Source organism: Malus sylvestris, chromosome 7 (assembly GCF_916048215.2).
Source record: "Malus sylvestris chromosome 7, drMalSylv7.2, whole genome shotgun sequence".
In the NCBI taxonomy this organism is placed as follows: domain Eukaryota; kingdom Viridiplantae; phylum Streptophyta; class Magnoliopsida; order Rosales; family Rosaceae; genus Malus; species Malus sylvestris.
The window spans coordinates 6,143,451-6,171,310 of record NC_062266.1 but is presented as its reverse complement, the minus strand read 5'-3'; the positions used below and the strand labels follow the sequence as shown (position 1 = coordinate 6,171,310).

The 27,860-nt window shown below is 36.2% G+C and overlaps 2 protein-coding genes across 10 annotated transcripts; both read left to right on the top strand.

The window, feature by feature from the left end:
* The first annotated feature begins 128 nt into the window (after positions 1-128).
* LOC126629752 (uncharacterized) lies at positions 129-27,207 on the top strand. 9 transcript variants are annotated; one of them, XM_050299865.1, is made up of 9 exons: positions 129-270; positions 21,387-21,680; positions 21,772-21,983; positions 22,089-22,362; positions 22,461-22,673; positions 25,874-26,035; positions 26,123-26,334; positions 26,433-26,685; positions 26,779-27,207. In XM_050299865.1, exons 2-9 carry the CDS (start codon positions 21,420-21,422, stop codon positions 27,070-27,072), a joined length of 1,881 nt encoding a protein of 626 aa, XP_050155822.1. In that variant the 5' UTR covers positions 129-270; positions 21,387-21,419; the 3' UTR covers positions 27,073-27,207. The 9 variants fall into 9 exon arrangements, with proteins under 9 accessions (XP_050155822.1, XP_050155818.1, XP_050155817.1 ...); XM_050299860.1 differs by lacking the exons at positions 129-270; positions 21,387-21,680; positions 21,772-21,983; positions 22,089-22,362; positions 22,461-22,673 and adding exons at positions 8,198-8,216; positions 24,317-24,438 and having other exon boundaries at positions 25,740-26,035; XM_050299859.1 differs by lacking the exons at positions 129-270; positions 25,874-26,035; positions 26,123-26,334; positions 26,433-26,685 and adding an exon at positions 15,174-15,307 and having other exon boundaries at positions 22,461-22,680; positions 26,999-27,207.
* Positions 136-7,026, top strand: LOC126629753 (uncharacterized). The gene is made up of 5 exons (XM_050299866.1): positions 136-270; positions 5,517-5,808; positions 5,900-6,111; positions 6,208-6,481; positions 6,576-7,026. Exons 2-5 carry the CDS (start codon positions 5,548-5,550, stop codon positions 6,867-6,869), a joined length of 1,041 nt encoding a protein of 346 aa, XP_050155823.1. The 5' UTR covers positions 136-270; positions 5,517-5,547; the 3' UTR covers positions 6,870-7,026.
* Positions 27,208-27,860: the final 653 nt, after the last annotated feature.

The window sequence follows — 27,860 nt, the reverse complement described above, 5'->3', positions numbered from 1 at the left end:
AATAATTAAACTTAAGACCTCTCACTTACAAATAAAGATAAATATTACTAAACTATGATACTAAATGACCGGTCAACTTTAATATTAAATGTTCTTTTCCAATTTTGAAAAAAATTAACTATGGTTAAGAAACGAGCAGCTCAGAGACACCAAACACGGCAGCTTCAGCACCACACAAAAGCTAAAAGCAGCTGCTCACTCAGCTTGTTTCTGCCATTTTCTTCTGCATAAACATATTATTGTCACAGACGGAGGATCGGAGGGTTGGTGGTAAGTTTTTACCCAAAAAGCACATTAGCAAGTATGATTTTTTATGATTTCTTTTCTTGTAATTTTGGTTTAACAATGGAGTGCATCCTTTAATTTCCAACTTATTTATTGAGGTTTACAGAAACAATTAGTATAATCATGTAGGACTTCTCTTAAATATTATAATCCGTCTCCTGTAATTTAGATTTTAGAATATTATTTCGATGAAAGTCTAAAATTTTATGGTTGTTTAATGGGTTCTTTAGAGAAAGGCCCTTGAAACTCTTATTTTCCAAACAAAAACCCACCTAATAGTAAATACTCAAATAAAACCCAAAATTCAAAAAGACTATCATGTAGACAAATATGTAACCAATTATTACAACATATTTACAACTTATGCCACAAAACCCTAATTATGTTAATAAATATTATTACTCACCCTAATTATGATTAGCAATAATTAACCCCATATGGAAAATTTTCCTTTCTTGTATCATAAATATTAGTAACATGTATATATATATATATATATATATACACACGAATTTATCCATATTCATAAACAAATATGGGCACATTTTTAGTATGGAAAAAGAAAATCCTTTGTATAATTAGTTATTTTCCATCAAATAATATTGTTTGATAAAAAAAACAAACCAATTAATATTCTTTATGTTGTAGGTAAATTATTTTACATAGATTATTACATACATTAGACATTTTTTATTTTTTATTATATATGTGTGTTAAAAATAATTTATCTATATTTATATGTAAAATATAAGTAAATTAATTTTGAATCAAATAGCATTTATTTTGTAGGTAAATTAAAATAGTAGTTACATTATTTTGGTCAAGTTAAATAGTGCCTAAATTATTTCGTAAAAACTAAACCAAGGCAAATTATCCCCATTAAAATGAAACAGTAGATACATTATTTTTTTATTTGATTAAACAACAGGTAAATTATATTGTAGGTACATTATGTTTGTAAAAAAAAAAAGGAAAATTGAAAGTAGTAGATATATTATTTTTAACCAAATTTCCCTTATTTGTAGGTGAATTATTTGCATGCATTATATATATATATATTGGGCACATTTTATTCCTAATATATATTTGTGCAATGATTCACCTATATTATTATATAAAATATAGATAAATTTATGTTGAATCAAATAACATTTCTTTAACTTTATAAGTAAATTATTTTTCATGTATTATTACTGGACAAATTTTATAGCGCCTTTTCAGATTTTCATTTGGGTAAGAAAATGGCAAGATTAAATTAAAATTGTCAAATTTTATGCAAATTTGAAAAATAATTACAAAATCTTAAGGAAAGTATAACATTAGAGCTTTTTTTTTTCCAGAAGCATTAACATACAATTTGTTATGATATATTAATATGCAATGATTTTAAACATTAATGCATTTTTTTTTCATTAATCCCTCCCTTCAAATATGCATAGAATTTAATGTATACTTAAAACTATAATTAGGGGTGTTTTAGGCATCTAAAAAATGCAAAATGTGTAAAGGCAAATAGAATTAATGAATTTGCTTATGTGGAGCCTAGTCATTGGGTTTTATTCAGGTAAAAAAACTATGTCGGGTTTTATGTAAAGAAACTTGAGTTTCAGGGGCTAAAGTCATATTTTCAGTTGTTTAATTTGAATAACCATTTTTCAATTGAGGGGAAATACCAAATTAAAAAACTCGAGAAAACTTAACATAAATCTAATTATTATTAAGAATAATTTACTTATTGAAGTAAGTTCTGTAATTAGGAATTAAATCTCTTCAGTTCAGTAATTAGGAATTAAATCTCTTCCTCATCTACCTCTCACGGCTGGGTTTATCTTCATAATTTTTTTTCGGGTGCATTTTTGCTTACTATCAAGTGGTGATAATGCTCACATCCTATGAGTTTAAATTTTAAGGTTTGTGTCTGTCCACTCCACATATCTTCAAAGGCGGAGCCTAAAAATTTACGGTTGGTGGGCTAGCCAAGAAGTATAAAAAAAAAGTAGGTTTTTTGAAAAATGACTATACGTTAATCTTATCAGCAAAGCTCATCCAATTATTCTATGTTCATCAACCTTTAATATGACAAATATATACATAAATAAACAGAACAAGGTTAACACACTGTAAAACTTTTTTAAATAGATAAAAGTCATGCACACTATTCTAAAAATCTTTGCTTAGGTGCTAAGCGGTTGGCCACGGTCCCAATTAATGCCTAAGCGTTTGAAAATTAAGAAACGGTGCCTAAACCTGCTGAGGTGCCCGCTTAGACCGTCTAGGCATACGCCTAGTCCACCTAGGTTACGACTCACTTAGACAGAAAATAGATAACTTTTATTTTGCATTTTAATTTTTTAATAAATTGTAAGGAACTTGTTGAATACTTAAATGAATACACATTATATGTATGTTTCCCATGTTTTCATTATGTTTCAATACTTCCTAATATATGTCATTCTATTTTGTAGTTTATAATGAAATTATATATATTTTAAGTATAAACAAACACTTATTTACACGAAATATAATATATTTACTTAAATTCGTATAGCCCGTCTAGGCGTTAAGTCCTAGCTCACTGCCCGACTAGCGCTAAGCGTCTTTTATAACCTTGGTCATGCATAAAATAATTCAAAAACTGAAACATGCAACAAGTTGCTTTTGAAAAGAATTAAAAGCGCTATTACAGTAAGTAATTATTGTCTTAATTAACCATAAATGGATAGTATATGAACTATAAAATAGATTTTGTTAGGAAATAAATAGTATTGGTTAATGAAGTAAATAAATAAAATAAGTACATGGGTTAATAGTGAAATGAATATAAAAATAAAGGTATATGACAAAAAACTACCTCAACTATTGGTGTCATGACACTTTTATACCTTATCTTTTAAAATTGACAATGTCATACCTCATCTTACGAATTTGTGCTAATGTCAGATCTCAGTCAATTTTTCTGTTAAATGCTGACGTGGCCAAAGACGAGACCCACTCATTAATCCAACTAGATTGAAAAATAATAAAATATATTTTTAATAATAAAATATTAAAAAAATTAAAAATTAAAAAACAAAACAAATAAAAAATGCCTAGGGATGCGGGCCTTCCTTTCTTCCATCCACACCAACCCTTCTCTCTCTCTTCTATTTATCTTCTCCCATCTTCCCCCAACTCAAACCCAGATCCCACCCTGACTCCTCATCCTTGTCTTCAACAAGATCGTTGACGTCAGCCCTTGGCCGTTGCTGCATCGTTTCCCGCCGCTTCCTCATCCTCTTTAAACACAACCAAATTTCCTTCACCTGAACATGAAACAACACTGTGTAACCTTCAAGACTTTAAAAATTGAAAAATTCATCAAAAATTCAAAGCACATTACATGCAAACCCAGATCTGCCCCCCAAACCATAAATTCAATAACAAATCCACATAAAAAATAAAATAAAAATTCAATAACAAATCCACACTAAAAACACAACCCAGAAGCAAAAAAATTCTAAAATTTCACAGAAATTTGAAATTTGAAAACTTTTTGGATACCTTAAAGGAGTGGCAGGGCTTGCAGCCTATGAGTTGCAGAGAGGTCATCAACGACAAACCTTCTATGCGCGCCTGGAGGAGGCCGATCTTCTTAATTTTTCACCTTCCTTCTCTCCAAAACGGTGAGGTGCAGCCTTAGCCATTCCTTGAGGTTCGTCAAATTGCAAACCTCTGCGTCCCCATTGAGGGAGTTTTCAACCGGCAAAACTACTCGATTAGCGATCTAGAGCTTGACAACCTGGAAGGCGACTTCGAGTTTGTCACAAGGGATGGCCGACGGCAGCTTTAGATTTGTCAGATGGATGGGGTGAGATGACGAGGAGATCGATATATTCGAAGATGGGATAACGAGGTCCGTACGAGAGATGTTGGGTTTTGTTAGAGAAGGGAAAGACGTTCGCTGGAGCAGAGAGAGGTTAAGGTGGGGTAGTTGGAGACAAGAATGACTGGGTTAATGGTTACATCGGAGAAGAAAGGGATGGAGTTGTGGTCCGCCTCGTCCTCAACAACATTACCAAGCCTTTGCAAGTGCTCGGTCAGTTCCTAAGACCTAACCGACGATCCCCGAATAGGTCTCACTCCTCTCTCTCCGTCGATGACTCAAATTCCTCCGCCACTGACATCAACAACCTTGACCAATCCGGCGTCACCCACCACTCCTCGACCCAAGTCTTGAAGAATTTTAGCGATATTCGATTCCTTCGGATCAAGCTTCCCAACGGCAAGCTAGGCATCGGGTGCGGGTGGTGAAGGAAGGTTGGGTATGGAGGGACTAGGGGAGGGATGGGTCGGGTTGGGAGGTGGTGGTGAGGGAAGTGGGGAGAAAGACGGAGGAGGGAGATCGCATCCCAAAGAGAGGAGAGAGAGAAGAGAGAGAGGGTGGTGGAGGAAGGTTGGGGGGGACGGGGAAGGGTTTGGTGGCTATCGAAGAGAAGATGAAAAAGGGTTGGTGTGGGTGGAGGAAAGGGAAGGCCAGATCCCTTAGGCCATTTTTTAATTTTTTAATTTTTAAAATTTTAATTTTTTTAAGTTTTGAATATTTAATTACTAAAAAAATATTTAATTATTTTTTAATCCAGTTGGATTAGTGAGTGGGTCCTGTCTCTAGCCACGTCAGCATTTAACAGAGAAATTAACAGAAAAATTGATGGAGGTCTGACATTGACACAAATCCGTAAGATGAGGTATGACATTGTCAATTTTAAAAGATGAAGTATGAAAGTGTCGTGACACCAATAGTTGAGGTAGTTTTTTGTAATTTACCCTAAAAATAAATGAAATATAGGGAATAATTGGTTTGTACCCACAAGAGCTACCTAGGCTATAGCCCAGGGTAACCTTGTACTTGGCTCCGCCCTTGCATGTCTTGAAATTTAAACTCATTTTACGGTGATAAATAGAGTGATGAGCATATAAATTACATAGAATATATTTTCCTAGACTATCTGCTACGTAGATCAATTTCCTATTTTGGTAAAATACCTGCTAGTTAGGAATTGTATTCTCTAGTTAAAGAATATAAATATTTTTATCTAAAAGGGTAAAATTGGTATAAAAATATGTAATTAGATTACTCGACTCGTTCCAAAAAAACAACTTATAATTTTGGACCTGAATAAAAAATTATCTTAAAACTTATTATATAATGTCCTCAAGTGTAATTTACTTTTGTATTTGCTTCTTTACTGCAGTTGGGCAAAGTTTCATATCATCTTCTCAAACATGTTTAAGAGGATCACATTCATCTTGTTGGTTGGATTGCTGGCGTGGGCATATCAGGCCGCCCGACCCCCACCTCCGAACATCTGTGGTTCGCCTGGCGGTCCACCCATAACAGCGCCTAGAATAAGGCTAAGGGATGGAAGATTTTTGGCCTACAAGGAACATGGTGTTCCAAAACCAATCGCAAAGTACAAGATTATCTTTGTTCATCCCTTCAGTAGTTCCCGACACGATCTAATCATTACAATATCCGTCTCTCCGGTACTGCCTTGCTTGATTCTCTGTCACTTTTCAGTTAATTTCTATGTTGGTTGATTTCGTGGTGGATTTTTTTGTTTTTTTGTTTTCTCAGGAAGTCATTGAAGATTTAGGTGTGTACATTGTGTCTTTCGACAGACCAGGGTACGGGGAAAGTGATCCGGATCCTAAGAGAACAGCAAAGAGCTTGGCGTTAGATATAGAGGAGCTTGGTGATCAGCTGGAACTCGGATCCAAATTTTATGTAATTGGATACTCAATGGGAGGACAGTGCATCTGGAAGTGTCTTCAGTACATCCCTCATAGGTAAGATTTTACAAAGAAGCCTCCTTCGGTATGCATCGTTGGGTACTGAAATTTTTTCTCTAAAGTTCGATGTGTTTGAGATGCCTATTACAACAGGCTAACCGGAGCAGCGCTGATCGCTCCGGTGATCAACTACTGGTGGCCAGGACTTCCTGCCAACTTGTCAACTTATGCCTATAAGAAGCAACCTCCGCAGGATCAATGGGCGCTTCGAGCTGCTCACTATATACCTTGGTTAACCTACTGGTGGAACACTCAGAAATTCTTTCCTAAATCCAGCGTTGTATCCGGAAAACCAGAGCATATGTTTTCCCGCCAAGATTGGGAAATCATTAGGAATGCAAAGGTTTCTGGAAGAGAAAAGCACAAGGTACTTTCCTTATTCGATCGCTAATTGTTTACGATTTTATAGAAACTCGGCAGCGTTGATGATTTTTGTTTTGTTTTGTTGTTTGTTTGCGCAGGAACAGGTCACGCAGCAAGGAGAAGCTGAGTCCATCTTTCGCGACATGATTGTTGGATTTGGGAGCTGGGAATTTAATCCTACGGATCTGAAGAACCCTTTTGTCAACAACGAAGGCTCGGTCCATCTATGGCAGGGTGACGAAGATAAGCTTGTCCCAGTTGAGCTGCAACGCTATATTGCCCAAAAGCTTCCATGGATTCACTACCATGAGTTACCAGGTGGTGGACATTTGTTGCCAGCTGCAGATGGTATGAGCGAAGTCATCTTAAAGGCACTTCTAATTAAAGAGTAGACCATTGACGTCGTCGATACAGGGCAGCTCTCTCAGAGATGCTACATTATAGAGATTATACATTATCTTTTTTTTTTGGAGATGCTCTACTGGTACGGTTGTAACCAAAATCTTATAGAAATGATAAGGGGCTCTCAAGAGTGGGACTTTCAATGAACTCTCTCTACTCGGACAACTAACAGTCCCCGCATATAGACTTGTCTTTTATGTCGTCTATTATTTATGTCGTGTTGTTGAGTAGCCTCCAACTTTGAACTGGACTTGGCTGCTGCAAATTCAGCAGCAGGTCCTACTTACAACCAATTTCGATTGAACACGTGTCTAAATTTTAATTTTTTTTTAACAAAACTTGGACATGTGTCCAGCCGGGATTAGGTGTAAGCAGAATCTGCTGTTGAATTCTTCATCAGCCAAGTCTTTTCCTCCAACTTTTGGATTGGACTAACCAACAATCACCCCTGCCTGCCTGTTCAGTGCTGACTCATAAAAATCCCAACCCAATAGAGAAAAAGAATAAAAGTGAAGAGGAAGGCTGCGAACCATGGCCACCAATGGATGCATTTTTCTGTGTGGTTGTGTTAGGTGGTACGCAATACCAACTACCAAATACCACAAGGATTTGTTACTTATAATATGCCATTAATTAAAATTAACCTATTTCTTGATTTGCCTCCGAACTTTTATGCAACTGTTAATCTTTGTTTTGAATTTTAATTTTAACTGATTATTATTTTAAACTGTTATAAATAGCTAATTTTTCCCTGTTAGATTTTAAATTTTTTCCTCTGTTTTGGTCACGCAAACAATACATGACAATTGTATGAAGACAAAAAGGTAATTTTGTTTTGGTAAATTGGGTGCAAAGCTAATACTTTGCAGCTACTAATTCGAACAGACAGTGAACGGCGTCGAGGAAGTGGAGAAGGAAAAAACAAAAAGCAATTTGATGTCCACATTAGAAATAAAATTACTTTATCGTCCTCAAACATTTGTTGTGGTCAAAATAGAAGAAAAATTCCAAAATCTAACATTAAGGGAAAATTTGGCTAATTATAGCAATTCAGATGGGTAATCGACTAAAATTAAAGTTTATACAGAAATTTAGCAACTTTTTACAAGTTCGAAGGAGATCGACAAATATCTCATTAAAATTACCAACAAAACTTATTCCTCCTAATCTTTACAAAAAGTTTAAGATAAAGATGGACAATTTTTCTTCGCGTCTCCATCTACGTTCGTCACTTTGACAAAATATCTGGCATTCATATTTTTTTTTTCTTTAAAATCCAGCAGATTGTCTAAGTCAAGCCAGTCCTAGACAAGAAACGAGCCGTGAATTAGGTGAAGGTGGGTTCCTTCACGTAATTTAACAACCACACAAAAGCTAAAAGCAGCTGCTCACTGAGCCTGGCTTCTGCCATTTTCTTCTGCATAAACTTATTATTATCACAGAGGGAGGAGCGTTGGTGGTAAGTTTTTACCAAAAAACCACATTAGCAAGTATGATTTTTTTATGCTTTCTTTTCTTGTGGTTTTGGTTAAACAATGGAGTGCATCCTTTAATTTGCAACTTATTTATTGATTGTGTGCGTTTACAGGAACAATTAGTATAATCAAATTAGCTAGAACAGTGTTTCTCTTATATATTAAAATCCGCATCTTATAGTTTTGATGTTGTAATATTGTTTTCGATAAAGTAAAGTGTGTGTGTATTTGTTTTCTTTATACTAGATTGTCCATTTTTCTGGTTGTTGTTTTATTTAAGGGTTCTTTAGATATAGACCCTTACAATTTTTATTTCCTAGATAAAAACCCACCTAGTTATAAATATCCAAATAAAACCCAAATTTAAAAATGACTCTCAAGTATAGAAGTAATTGACCTATAATTACAAAATATTTACAATTTGTACCACAATATTCAAAATAAAAATCAATATACATGTTATTACTCACCTTAATTACAATGAAAATATAATTATTGCACATATTATTACTCCAAACACATACATATATACGTTCAAATGTATAGATTACTACCATAAGCTATACACACACACACACACACACACACACACACACACACACACACACACACACACATCAATCGACCTATATTTAAATTTATGATGAGCAAATAACATATCTTTTGTAGGTAAATTAATTTTGAATCAAATAACATTTCTTCATTATGTAGGTATTTTATTTTGTATGTATCATCATATATATTGGGCACGTTTTATTATTATATGTACAAATAATAGGTAAACTAGTATTGAATAAAATAATAACATTTTTTATGTAGGTATATTATTTTGCATATATTTGGGTTTGCTTTATTATGTAGGTAAATTATTCTGCATGAATTTTATGTATGTCAAGCATGCTTTTTTTGTTGTTATATATATATATATATATATATATATGTGTGTGTGTGTGTGTGTGAAATAATTTACCTACATTTTATACTTAAAATATAATTTTATTGACTTAACTAAGCATGTATTAATATATTTATTAGGCATGTTTTATTGTTATTATATTATGCAATGAATTCATTATTTTTTTATTTTTGTAAAATCATTAATTCTCCCTTACAATTGTATGGAATTAATTGTGTAAATCAAACATTCAAATAGGGGTGTTTTGGGTATCAAAATTTTTTAAATGTGTAAAGTCAAATATAATTAAGGAATTTGCTGATGTGGAATCTAGTCAATGGGTTTTATTCTAGTAAAAAACTTATGTCGGGTTTTATGTGGAGAAAATTAAGTTTCAAGGACTAAAGTCATATTTTCAGTTTATTTAAATAACCTTTCATCAATTGAGGGGAAGTAGCAAATTAAAAAACTCGAGAAAACTTACTATAAGTCTAGTTTTTCGAACTATTATTAAGAATAGTTTACTTGTTGAAATAAATTCAGTGATTAGGAATTAAATCTCTTCCCCGACCTACTTCTCACTGCTCGTTTTATCTTCATAATTTCTTTTCGGGTGCATTTTTGCTCACGAATCATCATTATCAAGTGATGATAATACTCACAACTCTATTTACCATCATTTGATGAGTTTAAAATTTAAGATCTGTATCTATTTACTACACATATCTAAAATTTAAACTTATTTTACGATAATAAATATAGTAGTGAGAATCACTATCACTTTAGAATAGTAAACAAAAAAATTCCTTTTCTTTTTTTCTTTTTTTCGTTTTTCCTTCTCGTTTTTGAATGGCATCTGCTACTGCTTTGTTCTTAAATGTAGAAATGAATTCCCCTCATTGAATCTCGTTTGGTCAAGTCTGATTAAAACACTCCAACTAACCCAACAAATACGAGACAGGTGGCACCAAAGCACCATGGAAGCATTCTCTTTTATTTCTTGTTTTCTTTTTAATCAACTCATTTTGTTGTATCTTTGTGTTTTTGTTCCTTACGTTTCAAACTTCAAACATCTTCGATCTTTCTTTTCTCTCACATATCATCATCTCCTTTCTCAAAATGTATTATAATGTTTTTATACCTACGAAAAAGGTGTATATTTAATTTCAAAGATATGATCATTTGATTGCTTGCCATTTTAATACTTAGGAATTGTTTTCTCCAGTTAAAGAATTTAAATATTATTATCTAAAAAGGTAAAATTGGTATAAAAACATTTAATTAGATTACTGTACTCACGCTCAAAACAACTTTTTTTTTTACCTAAATCTAAAAGCACCTTAAAACTTATTATACAATGATGTCCTCAAGTGTAATGTTATTTTTATATTTGCTTCTTTACTGCAGGTGAGCAAAGTTTCATACTTTCCATTTTCTCAAACATGTTTAAGAGGATCACATTCATCTTGTTGGTTGGATTGCTGGCGTGGGCATATCAGGCCGCCCGACCACCACCTCCGAACATCTGTGGTTCGCCTGGCGGTCCACCCGTCACAGCACCTAGAATAAGGCTAAGGGATGGAAGATATTTGGCCTACAAGGAACATGGTGTTCCAAAACAAGTGGCCAAGTACAAGATTATCTTTGTTCATCCCTTCTTTAGTTCCCGACATGATCCAATCATTGCAACAGCGGTCTCCCCGGTACTGCCCTGCTTGATTCTTTTCCATTTTTCAGTTCAACTCTTTATTGGTTGATTTCGTGGTAGGTGTTTTTTTTTTTCTTTCCTCAGGAAGTTATTGAAGATTTAGGTGTGTACATTGTGTCTTTCGACAGACCAGGGCACGGTGAAAGTGATCCAGATCCTAAGCGAACAACGAAGAGCTTGGCGTTAGATATAGAGGAGCTTGGTGATCAGCTGGAACTCGGATCCAAATTTTATGTGATTGGATACTCAATGGGAGGACAGGTCATCTGGAAGTGTCTTCAGTACATCCCTCATAGGTAAGATTTTGCAAGCAGCCTCGTTACCTGATGATGCATCGTTCGGTACTGAAATTTCTCTCTAAAGTTCGATGTGTTTGGGATGCCTGTTACAACAGGCTAGCTGGAGCAGCACTGATCGCTCCGGCGATCAACTACTGGTGGCCAGGACTTCCTGCCAACCTGTCATCTTATGCCTATAAGAAGCAAGCTCCACAGGATCAATGGGCGCTTCGAGCTGCTCACTATATACCTTGGTTAACCTACTGGTGGAACACTCAGAATTTCTTTCCTAAACACAGCGTTTTATCCGGGAAAGTAGAGAATCTGCTTTCCCGCCAAGATTGGGAAACCATTAGGAATGCAAAGGTTTCTGGAAGAGAAAAGCACAAGGTACTTTCCTTATTCGATCGCTAATTGTTTAAGATTTTATAGAAACTGGGCAGCGTTGATGATTTTTGTTTGTTTTGTTATTTGTTTGGGCAGGAACATGCCACACAGCAAGGAGAAGCTGAGTCCATCTTTCGCGACATCATAGTTGGATTTGGGAGCTGGGAATTTGATCCTACGGATCTGAAGAACCCTTTTGTCAACAACGAAGGCTCGGTCCATTTATGGCAGGGTGATGAAGATAAGTTTGTCTCAGTTGAGCTGCAACGCTATATTGCAGGAAAGCTTCCATGGATTCACTACCATGAGTTACCAGGTGGTGGACATTTGTTGCCAGCTGCAGATGGTATGAGTGAAGTCATCTTAAAGGCACTTCTAATTAAAGAGTAGACCATTGACGTCGTCGATACAGGCCAGCTCTCTCAGAGATGCTACATTATATACTAATTATGTTCCAAGACAAATCTTTGTAATGTTACAATTCAAATAGAGGAAATAATGAAGAGTCGATTCGAAATTAGTTGTATGATGTTCCATATCGCAGGCCATTTTTATGGTTACATCCAGCGAACTCGTACCTGGCAGGTGAACGAACTGCAAAGTTGGAACTACACAAATGACAGATGCAATGCGATTCGTGCAAATGTAACACCCGGAAGGTAAAGCATCTCTTTAGAAACGCGACAATTGAAACTACTACAGGGACAAGAGGTTAGAATTTCCACCCATGTAATACCTGCATGTGGTCCAATATATCCTAGTAATAGGACGTTGAATTTCCACCTATGCGTCCAGGGCTCGAAACCCCCCCTCCCTCAAATTATTGGAATAGTTTTGAACCTCCCCCTCCCGTTAATAGTAATAAAAAAAAATATATTACAGAGACTAAAATAAAACTTTGTACATGCCAGCGCCACTCTGTTAGTTCTTCTACTGATCACCATTTTCCGGCCTGTACTAACTGCTAGGTATCATTTTTAGTGAAATCTATCAATCTTGTACCAACTGCTAGCTATCATTTTTAGTGAAATCTATCAATCTTCCATTTCTAATTCCTGCTAGAAGTGAAAGATGCAATGCCGTACTTTCGAATGAACAAAAGAAAATTTATTCATTATTGTGTCAAAGACAATGAATAGAAAGACCATAATTGGAATAAAGAACAAAAAATAAGTTACAAATGCATGAAACAAGCAACAGAAACTGTCAAACTGCGAGCAACTCGGATAATCATTTCAAGCCAATTCTTCGGTTCAGCCTAAAAGCATTATCCATACAGCCATTTGAATAGGCCTGAGAAGGAATACGGTGTTGTGGAACAAAAGAGTCCCAAGCTTACTTCAACAATCCATTTTCAGGGTTGAGAAGAAGTATCTAATTTCAGACGAAAAGGAACACAGAGAATATCGCCATGATTCTCCTGTTCTTGGACCTAGTTCCAATGAAGAAGAAAAACATTATCTCTACACTTCCCATGTGACCAACTCCCCATTTTGAAGAAAAACGTTCTTTTTCTATTTCCCACGTGACCAACTTCCCAATTTTCTTTTTCTTTTTCTTTTTTTTAATTGTTCACCTATCATTTTAATTGATTGAAATTGACATGTTTCTTGATTTGCTCTCCAAACTTTTACAAAGTTGTTAAATATATTTTTTTACTTTAATTTTAGCTGATTACATTTTTAAACTTTTATAAATAAACAAATTTTCCCAATTAGATTTTGAATTTTTTTTCATTCATCATTGTCATGCAAACAATATATGACAACTGTATGAAGGTAAAAAGGTAAATTTTTTTGGTAAATTGAGTGGAAAGCCAATACATTACAGCTGCTTATTGGACTCTCATGACTGATTCAAACAGAAAGTGTTCGGAGTCCACTAGAGGAAGAGAGAAGGGTAAAAAAAATAAGCAATTTGAAATCCACATTAATAATAAAATTACTTTATTGGTCTCAAACATTTGTTTTGAATGAAAAATTCCAATATCTAATCTTTGGATTAAAAATTGGTTATTATAAAAGTTCAAGCAAATAATCAACTAAAATTAAAATTCATACAAAAATTAGAAACTGTTTACAAGCTTGGGGAGGAGATAATAGACAAATAACTCATTAAAATTATCAACAAACCTTAATCCTACTAATCTTTATAAAACATTTAAATTTAAATTGACCAAGTTTTTTTCGTGATTTTGCTATCTTCGGTCGTCACTTTGACAAAATATGCAATCTGGTCCATATTTCTATTTGGTATTCATTAAAGTCAGCAGGTGACCTAAGCCAAGTCAGTCCTAGACAACAAACGAGCGTTAAAATAGGTGAAGGTGGGCGCCTTCACGTAATTTAACAATAACGTGAACACTTTTACTCACCACCAATACTCTTTATCATCTGACACATGTCATTTTAACTAATTCTGATTAACTTTAATTTTTTTTAACAAACGATATTATCTACACTAAGGGAGTGTATTCAATTGAGATTTTGAGGGATTTTAATTATTTTAATGAATCTAGGGGTATTCAATCAGGATTTTAAGTGATTATCTGAAATTCAATGTGTATTCAATCAGGATTTTAAAATAGTTGATTAAAATCCTTAGAAATCCGAGTGTATTCAATTAGAATTTTAAAAAAGTTTATAACATTTTAGGTGTATTCAATTAGAATTAGAATTTAGAGAATTTGGAGAAGTTGAGGAATTAGAGGGAATTAGAGAGATTTTGTAGTGTATTTTAAGCATTCACAAATCTCCCGTGAGATTTCGAGGGAATTGAATCAAAATTTTACATAAAATCTCTACAAATCAGTTAAACTCAATAAAAATCCATGGATTTATAAATCCATTAAAATCTCTCAAATTCCCAATTGAATACACCCCCTATAGGGAAAGGGAAGGGGATGGACTTATGGGGGTGTATTCAATTGGGAATTTGAGAGATTTTAATGGATTTATAAATCCATGGATTTTTATGGAGTTTAACTGATTTGTAAAGATTCAATGTAAAATTTTGATTCAATTCCCTCGAAATCTCATGGAAGATGTGAGATTTATGGATGCTTAAAATACACTACAAAATCTCTCTAATTCCCTATAATTCCTAACTTTTCCAAATTTTTTAAATTCAAATTCGAATTGAATACACTTGGAATGTTATAAACTTCTTTAAAATTCTAATTCAATACACCCGAATTTCTAAGGATTTTAATAAACTATCTTAAAATCCTGATTGAATACACATTGAATTTCAGAGAATCATTTAAAATCCTAATTGAACACCCCTAGATTCATTAAAAAAATTAAAATCCCTCAAAATCCTAATTGAATACACCCTCCTTAGTCTCACAATGAGTTAGCAATAATTTGATACAAATTCGTTTTTGGAGAGAATTAAACCTAAGACCTCTCACTTATAAATAAAAATGAATACTACTAGATTATGATACTAAGTAACTGGTTAACTTTAATATTAAATGTTCATTTCCAATTTTGAAAAAATTAACTTTGGTTAAGAAAGGAGCAAAAATTAACTGGTATTACAAAAATGAGCAGCAAAGAGACACCAAACACGGCAGCTTCAGCACCACACAAAAGCTAAAAGCCGCTGCTCACTCAGCCTATTTCTGCCATTTTCTTCTGCATAAACAAATTATTGTCACAGACGGAGGAGCGGAGAGTTGGTGGTAAGTTTTTATCCAAAAAGCACATTAGCAAGTATGATTTTTTATGATTTCCTTTCTTGTAATTTTGGTTTAACAATGGAGTGCATATCAAGTAAGACTTCTCTTAAATATTAGAATCCGTCTTCTGTAATTTAGATTTTAGAATATTATTTCGATAAAAGTCTAAATTTTTCTGGTTGTCTAATTTGAATAACCATTTTTCAATTGAGGGGAAATACCAAATTAAAAAACTCGAGAAAACTTAATATAAATCTAATTATTATTAAGAATAATTTCCTTATTGAAGTAAGTTCGGTAATTAGGAATTAAATCTCTTCCTCATCTACCTCTTTGGAGTGATTAGGAATTAAATCTCTTCCTCATCTACCTCTCACGGCTGGGTTTATCTTCATAATTTTTTTTCGGGTGCATTTTTGCTTACTATCGTCAAGTGGTGATAATGCTCACATGTGAATTTAAATTTTAAAGTCAGTGTCTGTCCACTCCACATATCTTCAAGGGCGGAGCCAGAAAATTTATGGCCGGTGGGCTAGCGAAGAAGTATTAAAAAATGTTTGTTTTTTGAAAAATGACTATACGTTAATGTTATAAGCAAAGCTGGTCCAATTATTCTATGTTCATCAACCTTTAATATGGCAAATATATACATAAATAAATAGAAAAAGGTTAACACGTTGTAAAACTTTTTTAAATAGAAAAAAGTCATGCATAAAATAATTAAAAAACTAAAACATGCAACGAGTTACTTTTGAAAAGAATTAAAAGCGTTATTAGAGTAAGTAATTATTGTCACGATTAACCATAAATGGATAGCATATGAACTATAAAATAGATTTTGTTAGGAAATAAATAGTATTGGTTAATGAAGTAAATAAACTCCACCTATGTAAGTTTATCTTACATTGCCGGTCCCAAGCCCGGGTAAAGGAGGAGGGGGAGGGCGTCAGGTAGTCGACAGCCGGCACTCCACAGTTACGTCGAATCCTTATGAAAATGAATTCAAAACGAAATCGCGCTAAAGCTAGGGCGTCACCCGTAAGTGGCGCGCTGTGTGGCCCGAGCACAGTGATAAGTGAGCAAGGGTTGCTGTATCTCCATAGGCACCCGGATGCAGTGTTAAATGAGCAAGGGGGCCATAGAAATTTCTTTTCGAACGACTCCACTCAAAGTTGTTTGGGAGCATATGCACCTATCAACTTTACACGGGACACACAAAAGAAGTACTTTGATTCCACTGGACGGGGGAGGGTGAAGAAGCTAGGACAGAAGGGTAGAGTTCAGGAGAGTAGAATGCGTTTAGGAACGTGGAATATAGGAACCTTAACGGGAAAATCTATGGAAGTAGTGGAAGTTATGGTGAGGATAAGGATAAATATTATATGCTTACAAGAAACTAAGTGGGTTGGTCTTAAGGCAAAGGATCTAGAAAACTCAGGGTTTAAACTTTGGTACTCGGGCACAAATAGAACGAGAAACGGTGTTGGCATCATCGTGGACAAGACCTTGACACAAGATGTTGTAGATGTCAAGAGGGTAGGAGATAGAATCATGGCAATCAAGATTGTAATAGGACAAGAACTTATCAATGTGATTAGTGCGTACGCACCTCAAGTAGGGTTGGATATGAGTTCGAAGGAGAAATTTTGGGAAGACCTTGGAGACTTGGTGCAAGGAATTGCTCAGACGGAGAAGTTATTTATAGGAGGAGATTTAAATGGACACGTGGGCAGGGAGACAGGCAACTATGGAGGTTTTCATGGTGGCCATGGTTTTGGGGAGAGAAACGAGGATGGGGAAGCTATCTTGGATTTTGCAATGGCATATGATCTCTTCTTAGCCAACACCTTCTTTAAGAAGAGAGAAGAACATGTGATCACCTACAAGAGTGGGTCGTAAAAAACACAAATAGTTTTTCTTCTAATGAGGAAAGGGGATCGTATAACTTGTAAGGATTGCAAAGTTATACCAGGAGAGAGCGTGGCTAATTAACATCGCTTGTTGGTGATGGATGTACATATCAAAAGAGTGAGAAAAAAGAACAAGACTTGGAAGTGCCCAAGGACTAGATGGTGGAATCTAAAAGAAGAAAAACAAGTCATTTTCAAAGAGAAAGTAATCACCCAGTGTGTGTGGGATAGAGAGGGGGAAGCTAGCCAAATGTGGGATTCCATGGCTAGCTGTATCCGAAAAGTAGCAAAAGAGGTATTAGGAGAGTCCAAGGGCTTTGCCCCACACCAAAAGGAATCTTGGTGGTGGAATGAGGAGGTACAAACAAAGGTGAAGGCTAAGAAGGAATGTTGTAAAGCCTTATACAAGGATAGGACCGATGAAAATGGTGAAAGGTATAGAAAAGCGAAGCAAGAGGCGAAGAAAGCTGTGAGAGAAGCTAAGTTAGCGGCTTATGACGATATGTATAAGCGACTAGATACCAAAGAAGGAGAGTTGGATATCTATAAACTCGCTAGAGCAAGGGAAAAGAAGACAAGGGACCTAAACCAAGTGAGGTGCATCAAGGATGAGGATGGAAAGGTTCTTGCTACAGAGAACGCGGTTAAAGATAGATGGAGATGTTATTTTCATAATCTTTTCAATGAAGGACATGAAAGGAGTGCTTCTTTAGGGGAGTTGAGTAACTCAGAAGAGTGTAGAAACTACTCTTTTTATCGTCGAATCCGGAAGGAAGAAGTGGTTGTAGCTTTGAAGAAGATGAAGCATAGAAAAGCAGTAGGCCCAGACGATATACCAATCGAAGTGTGGAAAGTTTTGGGAGAGACAGGTATAACATGGCTCACTGACCTTTTCAATAGGATTTTGAAAACGAAAAAGATGCCAAATGAGTGGCGAACGAGCACTTTGGTGCCTATCTACAAGAATAAGGGCGACGTACAAAATTGCATGGACTATAGGGGTATTAAGCTAATGAGTCATACAATGAAGCTCTGGGAGAGAGTCATTGAGCATAGATTGAGGCAAGAGACACGGGTTTCAGACAACCAATTCGGGTTCATGCCAGGGCGCTCAACCATGGAGGCAATCTATCTCTTACGAAGATTGATGGAAAGATATAGAGATGGGAAAAAAGATTTACACATGGTCTTTATAGATTTGGAAAAAGCGTATGATAGGGTCCCAAGAGACATTCTTTGGAGGATTTTAGAGAAGAAAAGAGTACGAGTAGCATATATCCAAGCTATAAAGGATATGTATGAAGGAGCAAAGACTGCCGTAAGAACTCATGAAGGACAAACCGAAAGCTTTCCTATAACTGTAGGATTACATCAAGGCTGGCAGCTCCCACTACCGTGCTATGACCAAGCAGGGTAAATGAATAGCATTATTACTTGATGTTAGGGAGACTCCTATATATGTCGACCTCCATCTCCAACGGACAGGCAGACCTGCAAAAATGCTCAACCCTTCCTCATATCTGAGAGGGCACTCCTAAAGAAGCCTTTTGAAATATTCAGCTTTCTTTCCCCCCGATAATACCTCTGCAAACAAGCTATACTAGAGCAAGAATATCTCATATCATCAGGGTTAAAAGCAAGAGTATCTCATATCATGTTTTTTCCCTGTCTTTTCCTTTGGCCTTGTTCTTACCTGCAAGACAAGGAGAAAGAGAGCAATCAGTCAGCACTTGGAATCAAGCTTCCAGTCAGGAACTGACTGCCTGGAACCCCTTACTTGATTACTTACCTGGCATTGCTCTCGAGTACTCATCTTCAACATCTTATGCTTCCAGGGAAGATACCGCATCTGCCTGAGGAACAGATAGGGCAAGTGAGAAGGATACAAGGAAGCATGTGGAGACAAGCGTAACAGCACACGTGCCGATACATCCACTACTCTGTCAAAAGCAAAAGTATCCCATATCAGCAGGGTCGAACGTACTATAGATTTGATGGACTTGTTTTGACCCTCAAATTCTTCAGTCGGCCTTATACTCTGGAGGAAACCAGAAAACCCTCCAGCCTAGTTCAAGAATAAGCCTGTGGAAAGTTACTTCTTCAAAAGCAAAAGTATCCCATATCATCTCTTCTCATTTTTCTTCTCTTTATCCTTCATGCTGCCTGCAAGATAGGGAGAATGTGAATAATCAGCCGGAACTCGAAATCAAAGTTCTGATCTGGGACTGATTGCTTGGAGCTCTGATTGCTTACCTTGTCTGTCACCTCTTTCAGCAGATCCCCTAGCTCGGCGACTTGGATGACTCCTACTACATGGTTTGTATCGCGCTTGACCAAGCCTGAAACTACAAGTAAGCTTCAAGTGAAATTGATACATTACCTTGTGCATCTCCACCAGTTAAAGATACCACCCCTGGATGGAGGAAGAGTACTTCCAGAGAAGATGCCACATCTACCTATGAGACAGATAAGGCAAGTCAAGACGATACCACACTCCGGAACTTAGAAGTTTCGTGATTACGAGATCATTCTCCCACAATATTTCCTAATGTCATTTGTACTAAATCATTCACTTGTACTCACTAAAAGAGAGCTTGAACCTATGTACTTGTGTAAACCCTTCACAATTAATGAGAACTCCTCTATTTCGTGGACGTAGCCAATATGGGTGAACCACGTACATCTGGTGTTTGCTTTCCTATCTCTATCCATTTATATACTTATCCACACTAATGACCGGAGCAATCTAGCGAAGATCACAAAAAGCGACCGTTTCCGTTACCTAGGATCTATCTTGCAAGAGAACGGAGAATTAGATGGAGATCTCAACCATAGAATACAAGTTGGATGGATGAAGTGTAAGAGTGCATTCGGCGTGTTGTGTGACCGTCGTAGGTCACTGAAGCTTAAGGGAAAATTTTATAGGACAGCAATAAGGCCAGCGATGTTGTATGGCACATAATGTTGGGCGGTGAAGCATCAACACGTACACAAAATGGGTGTAGCGGAGATAAGGATGCTTCGTGGGAGATGTGGGCACACGAGAAAGGATAAGATTGTGAATGAGGATATCCGAGGTAAAGTAGGAGTAGCCGAAGTTGAAGGAAAGATGAGAGAAAATCGGTTACGGTGGTTTGGACATGTGCAAAGAAGGCCTACTGACGCTCCGGTTCGAAGATGTGACTACGGAACAGAGGTTCGGGGCCGAAGGGGTAGAGGAAGACCTAGGAAAACTTTGGAAGAGACCCTAAGAAAAGACTTAGAGTACTTGGATCTAACGGAGGACATGACACAAAACCGAGCGCAATGGCGTTCTAGGATTCATATAGCCGACCCCACTTAGTGGGAAAAGGCTTTGTTGTTGTTGTTGTTGTTGTTGTTGTTGTGGTTAATGAAGTAAATAAATAAAATAAATACATGAGCTAATAGTGAGATGAATATAAAAATAAATGAAATATAGGGAATACTTGGTTTGTACCCACAAGAGCTACCTAGGCTATAACCCAGGCCCAGGGTTGTCATATCCCAGTCCGGGCCCCTATCATATCCCAGGTTCGACTCCACCATAGCATGATATTGTTCGCTTTAGGCCCCGACCACGCCCTCACGGTTTTGTTTCTGGGAACTCACACGAGAACTTCCCAGTGGGTCACCCATCCTAGGATTGCTCTCGCGCGAACTTGCTTAACTTCGAAGTTCTGATGGAAACCAAAGCCAGTGACCTCCCAAAAGGCCTTGTGCTAGGTAAAGATAAGAATATACATATAAGGCTTACAAGATCCACACCCCTGGGCGCGATGTGGGATCTTACAAGGGTAGCCTTGTACTTCGCTGCACCCTTGCATATCTTGAAATTTAAACTCATTTTACGGTGATAAATAGAGTAATGAGTATATAAATTACATGGAATATATTTTTCTAGACTATCTGCTACGTATATCAATTTCCTATTTTGGTAAAATACCTGCTAGTTAGGAATTGTACTCTCTAGTTAAAGAATATAAATATTTTTATCTAAAAGGGTAAAATTGGTATAAAAATATGTAATTAGATTACTCGACTCGTTCGAAAAAACAACTTATAATTTTGGACCTGAACAAAAAATTATCTTAAAACTTATTATATAATGTCCTCAAGTGTAATTTACTTTTGTATTTGCTTCTTTACTGCAGTTGGGCAAAGTTTCATACTTCATCTTCTCAAACATGTTTAAGAGGATCACATTCATCTTGTTGGTTGGATTGCTGGCGTGGGCATATCAGGCCGCCCGACCCCCACCTCCGACCATCTGTGGTTCGCCTGGCGGTCCACCCATAACAGCGCCTAGAATAAGGCTAAGGGATGGAAGATTTTTGGCCTACAAGGAACATGGTGTTCCAAAACCAATCGCAAAGTACAAGATTATCTTTGTTCATCCCTTCAGTAGTTCCCGACACGATCTAATCATTACAATATCCGTCTCTCCGGTACTGCCTTGCTTGATTCTCTGTCACTTTTCAGTTAATTTCTATGTTGGATGATTTCGTGGTGGATTTTTATTTATTTTTGTTTTCTCAGGAAGTCATTGAAGATTTAGGTGTGTACATTGTGTCTTTCGACAGACCAGGGTACGGGGAAAGTGATCCGGATCCTAAGAGAACAGCAAAGAGCTTGGCGTTAGATATAGAGGAGCTTGGTGATCAGTTGGAACTCGGATCCAATTTTTATGTAATTGGATACTCAATGGGAGGACAGTGCATCTGGAAGTGTCTTCAGTACATCCCTCATAGGTAAGATTTTACAAGAAGCCTCCTTCGGTACCAGATGATGCATCGTTCGGTACTGAATTTTTTTCTTTCTAAAGTTTGATGTGTTTGGGATGCCTATTACAACAGGCTAGCAGGAGCAGCACTGATCGCTCCGGTGATCAACTACTGGTGGCCAGGACTTCCTGCCAACTTGTCATCTTATGCCTATAAGAAGCAACCTCCGCAGGATCAATGGGCGCTTCGAGCTGCTCACTATATACCTTGGTTAACCTACTGGTGGAACACTCAGAAATTCTTTCCTAAATCCAGCGTTGTATCCGGGAAACCAGAGAATATGTTTTCCCGCCAAGATTGGGAAATCATTAGGAATGCAAAGGTTTCTGGAAGAGAAAAGCACAAGGTACTTTCCTTGTTAGATCGCTGATTGTTTAGGATTTTACAGAACTCGGCAGCGTTGATGATTTTTCTTTTGTTTTCTTTTGTTATTTGTTTGGGCAGGCACATGTCACGCAGCAAGGAGAAGCTGAGTCCATCTTTCGCGACATGGTAGTTGGATTTGGGAGCTGGGAATTTGATCTAATGGATCTGCAGAACCCCTTTGCCAGCAACGAAGGCTCGGTCCATCTATGGCAGGGTGACGAAGATAAGCTTGTGCCAGTTGAGCTGCAACGCTATATTGCCGAAAAGCTTCCATGGATTCACTACCATGAGGTACCAGGTGGTGGACATTTGTTTCCAGCTGCAGATGGTATGAGCGAAGTCATCTTAAAGGCACTTCTAATTAGAGAGAAGTAGACCATTGACGTCGTTGATACAGGGCAGCTCTCTTAGAGATGCTACATTATCTTTTTTTTTTTTTTTTTGGAGATGCTCTAATGGTATGGTTGTAAGTTGTAACCAAAATTTTATAGAAATAATAAAGTGACTCTCTTAATGGTGAGACTTTCAATTGACTCTCTATACCTTATATTTTTTATATAATATTTTATAACATTCGCACGATAATTAATGTTAAACTGTGGAATGTTAAAAAATCAATAAAAAGTCTCATTTTAAAAAGAATTTTGCTAGCATTTGTCTACTCTTATTAGGACAACTAACAACGCCCACATATAGACTTGTCTATTTTGTCGTTTATTATGTCGTGTAGTTGAGCAGCCTCCAACTTTTGGATTGGACAAACCAACAACCACACCTGCCTTCCTGTTCAGTGCCGACTCATAAAAATCCCAAACCAATTCTTCAAAAAAAAAAAAAAAAAATCCCAACCCAATAGAGAAAAAGAATAAAAGCGAAGAGGAAGGCTGCCAACCATGGCCACAATAGATTTTTTAATGTGACCGTTACATTAAATGATACACTACGTATCTTTATATAAATGATGTATTATGTGTGTTAAAATGTTAATAATTTAAAAATTAAAATTTTTTACCACTTACGTAGAAACACGTGATATATTATCTGTATTTCGGTTATAACTAAAAATTTCTCCATGGCCACCAACTATCAAATACCACAAGGATTTATTCCTTGTAATATGCCATTAATTCTCTTCAAAAAAATAAAAATAAAATAATATGCTATTAATTAAAATTGACCTATTTCTTGATTTGCTTAACATTTATGCAACTGTTAATTTTTCTTTTGAAATTTAATTTTAGTCGATTATTATTTTAAACTGTTATAAATAGCCATTTTTTTCCTGTTAGATTTTAAATTTTTTCTTCTATTTTGGTCATGCAAGCAACACATGACAATTGTATGAAGGCAAAAAGATAATTTTGTTTTGGTAAATTGGGTGCAAAGCTAATACATTGCAGCTACTAATTCGAACAGAGAGTGAACGGCATCGAGGAAGTGGAGAAGGAAAAAAAACAAAAAGCAATTTGAGTGAACGGTGTCGAGGAGGTGGAGAAGGAAAAAACAAAAAGCAATTTGATGTCCACATTAAGAATAAAATTACTTTATTGTCCTCAAACATTTGTTGTGACCAAAATAGAACAAAAATTCCAAAATCTAACATTAAGGGAAAATTTGGTTAATTATAACAACTCAGGCGAGTAATCGATTAAAATTAAAATTTATACAGAAATTTAGCAACTTTTTCCAAGTTCGAGGGAAGGAGATTGACAAATATGTCATTAAAATTACCAACAAAACTTATTTCTCCTAATCTTTACAAAAAGTCTAAGATTAAGATGGACAATTTTTCTTCGCGTCTCCATCTACGTTCGTCACTTTGACAAAACATGCAATCTGACATTCATATTTCTATTTTTGTTTTCTTTAAAATCCGGCAGATTGTCTAAGTCAAGCCAGTCCTAGACAAGAAACGAGCCTTGAAATAGGTGAAGGTGGGTTCCTCCACGTAATTTAACAACCACACAAAAGCTAAAAGCAGCTGCTCACTCAGCCTGGTTTCTGCCATTTTCTTCTGCATAAACTTATTATTATCACAGAGGGAGGAGTGTTGGTGGTAAGTTTTTACCAAAAAACCACATTAGCAAGTATGATTTTTTATGATTTCTTTTCTTGTGGTTTTGGTTAAACAAAGGAGTGCATCTTTTAATTTGCAACTTATTTATTGATTGTGTGCGTTTACAGGAACAATTAGTATAATCAAATTAGCTAGAACACTGTTTCTCTCTTATATATTAAAATCCGCATCTTATAGTTTTGATATTGTAATATTGTTTTGGATAAAAGTAAAGCGTGTGTGTATTTGTTTTCTTTATACTTGATTGTCCATTTTTCTGGTTGTTGTTTGATTTAAATAACCTTTCATCAATTGAGGGGAAGTAGCAAATTAAAAAACTCGAGAAAATTTACTATAAGTCTAATTTTTCAAACTATTATTAAGAATAGTTTACTTGTTGAAATGAATTCAGTGATTAGGAATTAAATCTCTTACTGACCTACTTCTCACGGCTCGTTTTATCTTCATAATTTTTTTCCGGGTGCATTTTTGCTCACGAATCATCATTATCAAGTGATGATAATACTCACAAGTCTATTTACCATTATTTAATGGGTTTAAATTTTAAGGTCTATATATATTCACTATACATATTTGAAATTTAAACTCATTTTACGATGATAAATAGAGTAATAAGAATCACCATCACTTAAGAATAGCAAACAAAAATATTCCTTTTCTTTTTTTGTCTTTTTTTCGTTCTTCTTTCTCATTTTTGTATGGCATCTGCTACTGCTTTGTTCTTAAATGTAGAAATGAAATCCCCTAGTGTTGAATCTCGTTTGGTCAAGTCTGATTAAAGCACTCAAACCAACCCAATAAATATGAGACCGGTGGCACCAAAGCACCATGGAAGCATTCTCCTCTTTTATTTCTTGTTTTCTTTTTAATCAACTCATTTTATTGTATCTTTGTGTTTTTGTTTCTCACGTTTCAAACTTCCAACATCTTCGATCTTTCTTTTCTCTCACATATCATCATCTCCTTTCTCAAAATGCATTATAATGTTTTTATGGCTACGAAAAAAAGTGTATATTTAGATTCAAATATATGATCATTTTGATTACCTGCCACATAAATCGATTTTCTATTTAATATTTAGGAATTGTATTCTTTAATTAAAGAATTTAAATATTCTTATCTAAAAGGGTAAAATTAGTATCAAAACATGTAATTAGATTACTGAACTCACTCCCGAAACAACTTATTTTCGGACCTAAATCTAAAAGCACTTTAAACTTATTGTACAATGATGTCCTCTAGTGTAATGTTATTTTTCTATTTGCTTCTTTTTACTGCAGGTGAGTAAAGTTTCATACTTTCCATCTTCTCAAACATGTTTAAGAGGATCACATTCATCTTGTTGGTTGGATTGCTGGCGTGGGCATATCAGGCCACCCGACCACCACCTCCGAACATCTGTGGTTCGCCTGGCGGTCCACCCGTCACAGCGCCTAGAATAAGGCTAAGGGATGGAAGATTTTTGGCCTACAAGGAACATGGTGTTCCAAAACAAGTGGCCAAGTACAAGATTATCTTTGTTCATCCCTTCTTTAGTTCCCGACATGATCCAATCATTGCAACAGCCGTCTCTCCGGTACTGCCTTGCTGATTCTTTGTCATTTTTCAGTTCAACTCTTTATTGGTTGATTTCGTGGTGCGTGTTTTTTTTTCCTTTCCTCAGGAAGTTATTGAAGATTTAGGTGTGTACATTGTGTCTTTCGACAGACCAGGGTACGGTGAAAGTGATCCGGATCCTAAGCGAACAACGAAGAGCTTGGCGTTAGATATAGAGGAGCTTGGTGATCAGCTGGAACTCGGATCCAAATTTTATATGATTGGATACTCAATGGGAGGACAGGTCATCTGGAAGTGTCTTCAGTACATCCCTCATAGGTAAGATTTTGCAAGCAGCCTCGTTACCTGATGATGCATCGTTCGGTACTGAAAATTTTCTCTAAAGTTCGATGAGTTTGGGATGCCTGTTACGACAGGCTAGCTGGAGCAGCACTGATCGCTCCGGTGATCAACTACTGGTGGCCAGGACTTCCTGCCAACCTGTCGTCTTATGCCTATAAGAAGCAAGCTCCACAGGATCAATGGGCGCTTCGAGCTGCCCACTATATACCTTGGTTAACCTACTGGTGGAACACTCAGAAATTCTTTCCTAAACACAGGGTTATGTTGTCCCGCCAAGATTGGGAAGCCATTAAGAATGCAAAGGTTTCTGGTAGAGAAAAGCACAAGGTACTTTCCTTATTCGATCGCTAATTGTTTACGATTTTATAGAAACTCGGCAGAGTTGATGATTTTTGTTTGTTTTGTTATTTGTTTGGGCAGGAACATGCCACACAGCAAGGAGAAGCTGAGTCCATCTTTCGCGACATGGTAGTTGGATTTGGGAGCTGGGAATTTGATCCTATGGATCTGCAGAACCCCTTTGCCAGCAACGAAGGCTCGGTCCATCTATGGCAGGGTGACGAAGATAAGCTTGTCCCAGTCGAGCTGCAACGCTATATTGCCGAAAAGCTTCCATGGATTCACTACCATGAGGTACCAGGTGGTGGACATTTGTTGCCAGCTCCAGATGGTATGAGTGAAGTCATCTTAAGGGCACTTCTAATTAAAGAGTAGACCATTGACGTCGTCGATACAGGGCAGCTCTCTCAGAGATGCTACATTTTATACAAATTATGTTCCAAGACAAATCTAAATCTTTGTAATGTTACAATTCAAATAGAGGAAATAATGAGAGTCGATTTGAAATTAGTTGTATGATGTTCCATATCTAAGCCCATTTTTATGGCTACATCCAGCGAATTAGTACCTGGAAGGTGTACGAACAGCAAAGTTGGAACTACACAAATGAACGGATGCAATGCGATTCGTGCAAATGTAACACCCAAAAGGTAAAGCATCTCTTTAGAAACGCGATAATTGAAACTACAAGAACAAGGTGTTGGATTTCCACCCATGTAATACCTGCATGTGGTCCAATATATCCTAGTAATAGAGTGTTGGATTTCCACCTATGCATCCAAGGCTCGAAACTCCCCCTCCCTCAAATTATTGTAATAGTTTTGAGCCTCCCCCCTCCTGTTAATAATAATTTAAAAAATAAACCACAGAGACCAAAATCAAACTTTGTACATGCCAGCACCACTTTGTTAGTTCTTCTACTTATCACCCTTTTCCAGCCTATACTAACTGCTAGCTATCATTTTTAGTGAACGCTATCAATCTTCCATTTCTAATTCCTGCTAGAAGTGAAAGATGCAATGCCGTACTTTCGAATGAACAATAGAAAATTTATTCATTATTGTGTCAAAGAGAATGAGTAGAAAGACCATAATTGGAATAAAGGGCTAAAAATAAGTTACAAATGCATGAAACAAGCAACAGAAACTGTCAAACTGCGAGCA

Bases quoted from the DNA above. Each gene is read 5' to 3' on its own strand.
- LOC126629753 (XM_050299866.1), top strand. From the start codon at position 5,548: ATGTTTAAGAGGATCACATTCATCTTGTTGGTTGGATTGCTGGCGTGG. The intron at 5,809-5,899 runs GTACTGCCTTGC...TTGTTTTCTCAG, and splicing joins TTACAATATCCGTCTCTCCG to GAAGTCATTGAAGATTTAGG. The intron at 6,482-6,575 runs GTACTTTCCTTA...TTGTTTGCGCAG, and splicing joins CTGGAAGAGAAAAGCACAAG to GAACAGGTCACGCAGCAAGG.
- LOC126629752 (XM_050299865.1), top strand. From the start codon at position 21,420: ATGTTTAAGAGGATCACATTCATCTTGTTGGTTGGATTGCTGGCGTGG. The intron at 26,036-26,122 runs GTACTGCCTTGC...TCCTTTCCTCAG, and splicing joins TTGCAACAGCCGTCTCTCCG to GAAGTTATTGAAGATTTAGG. The intron at 26,686-26,778 runs GTACTTTCCTTA...TTGTTTGGGCAG, and splicing joins CTGGTAGAGAAAAGCACAAG to GAACATGCCACACAGCAAGG.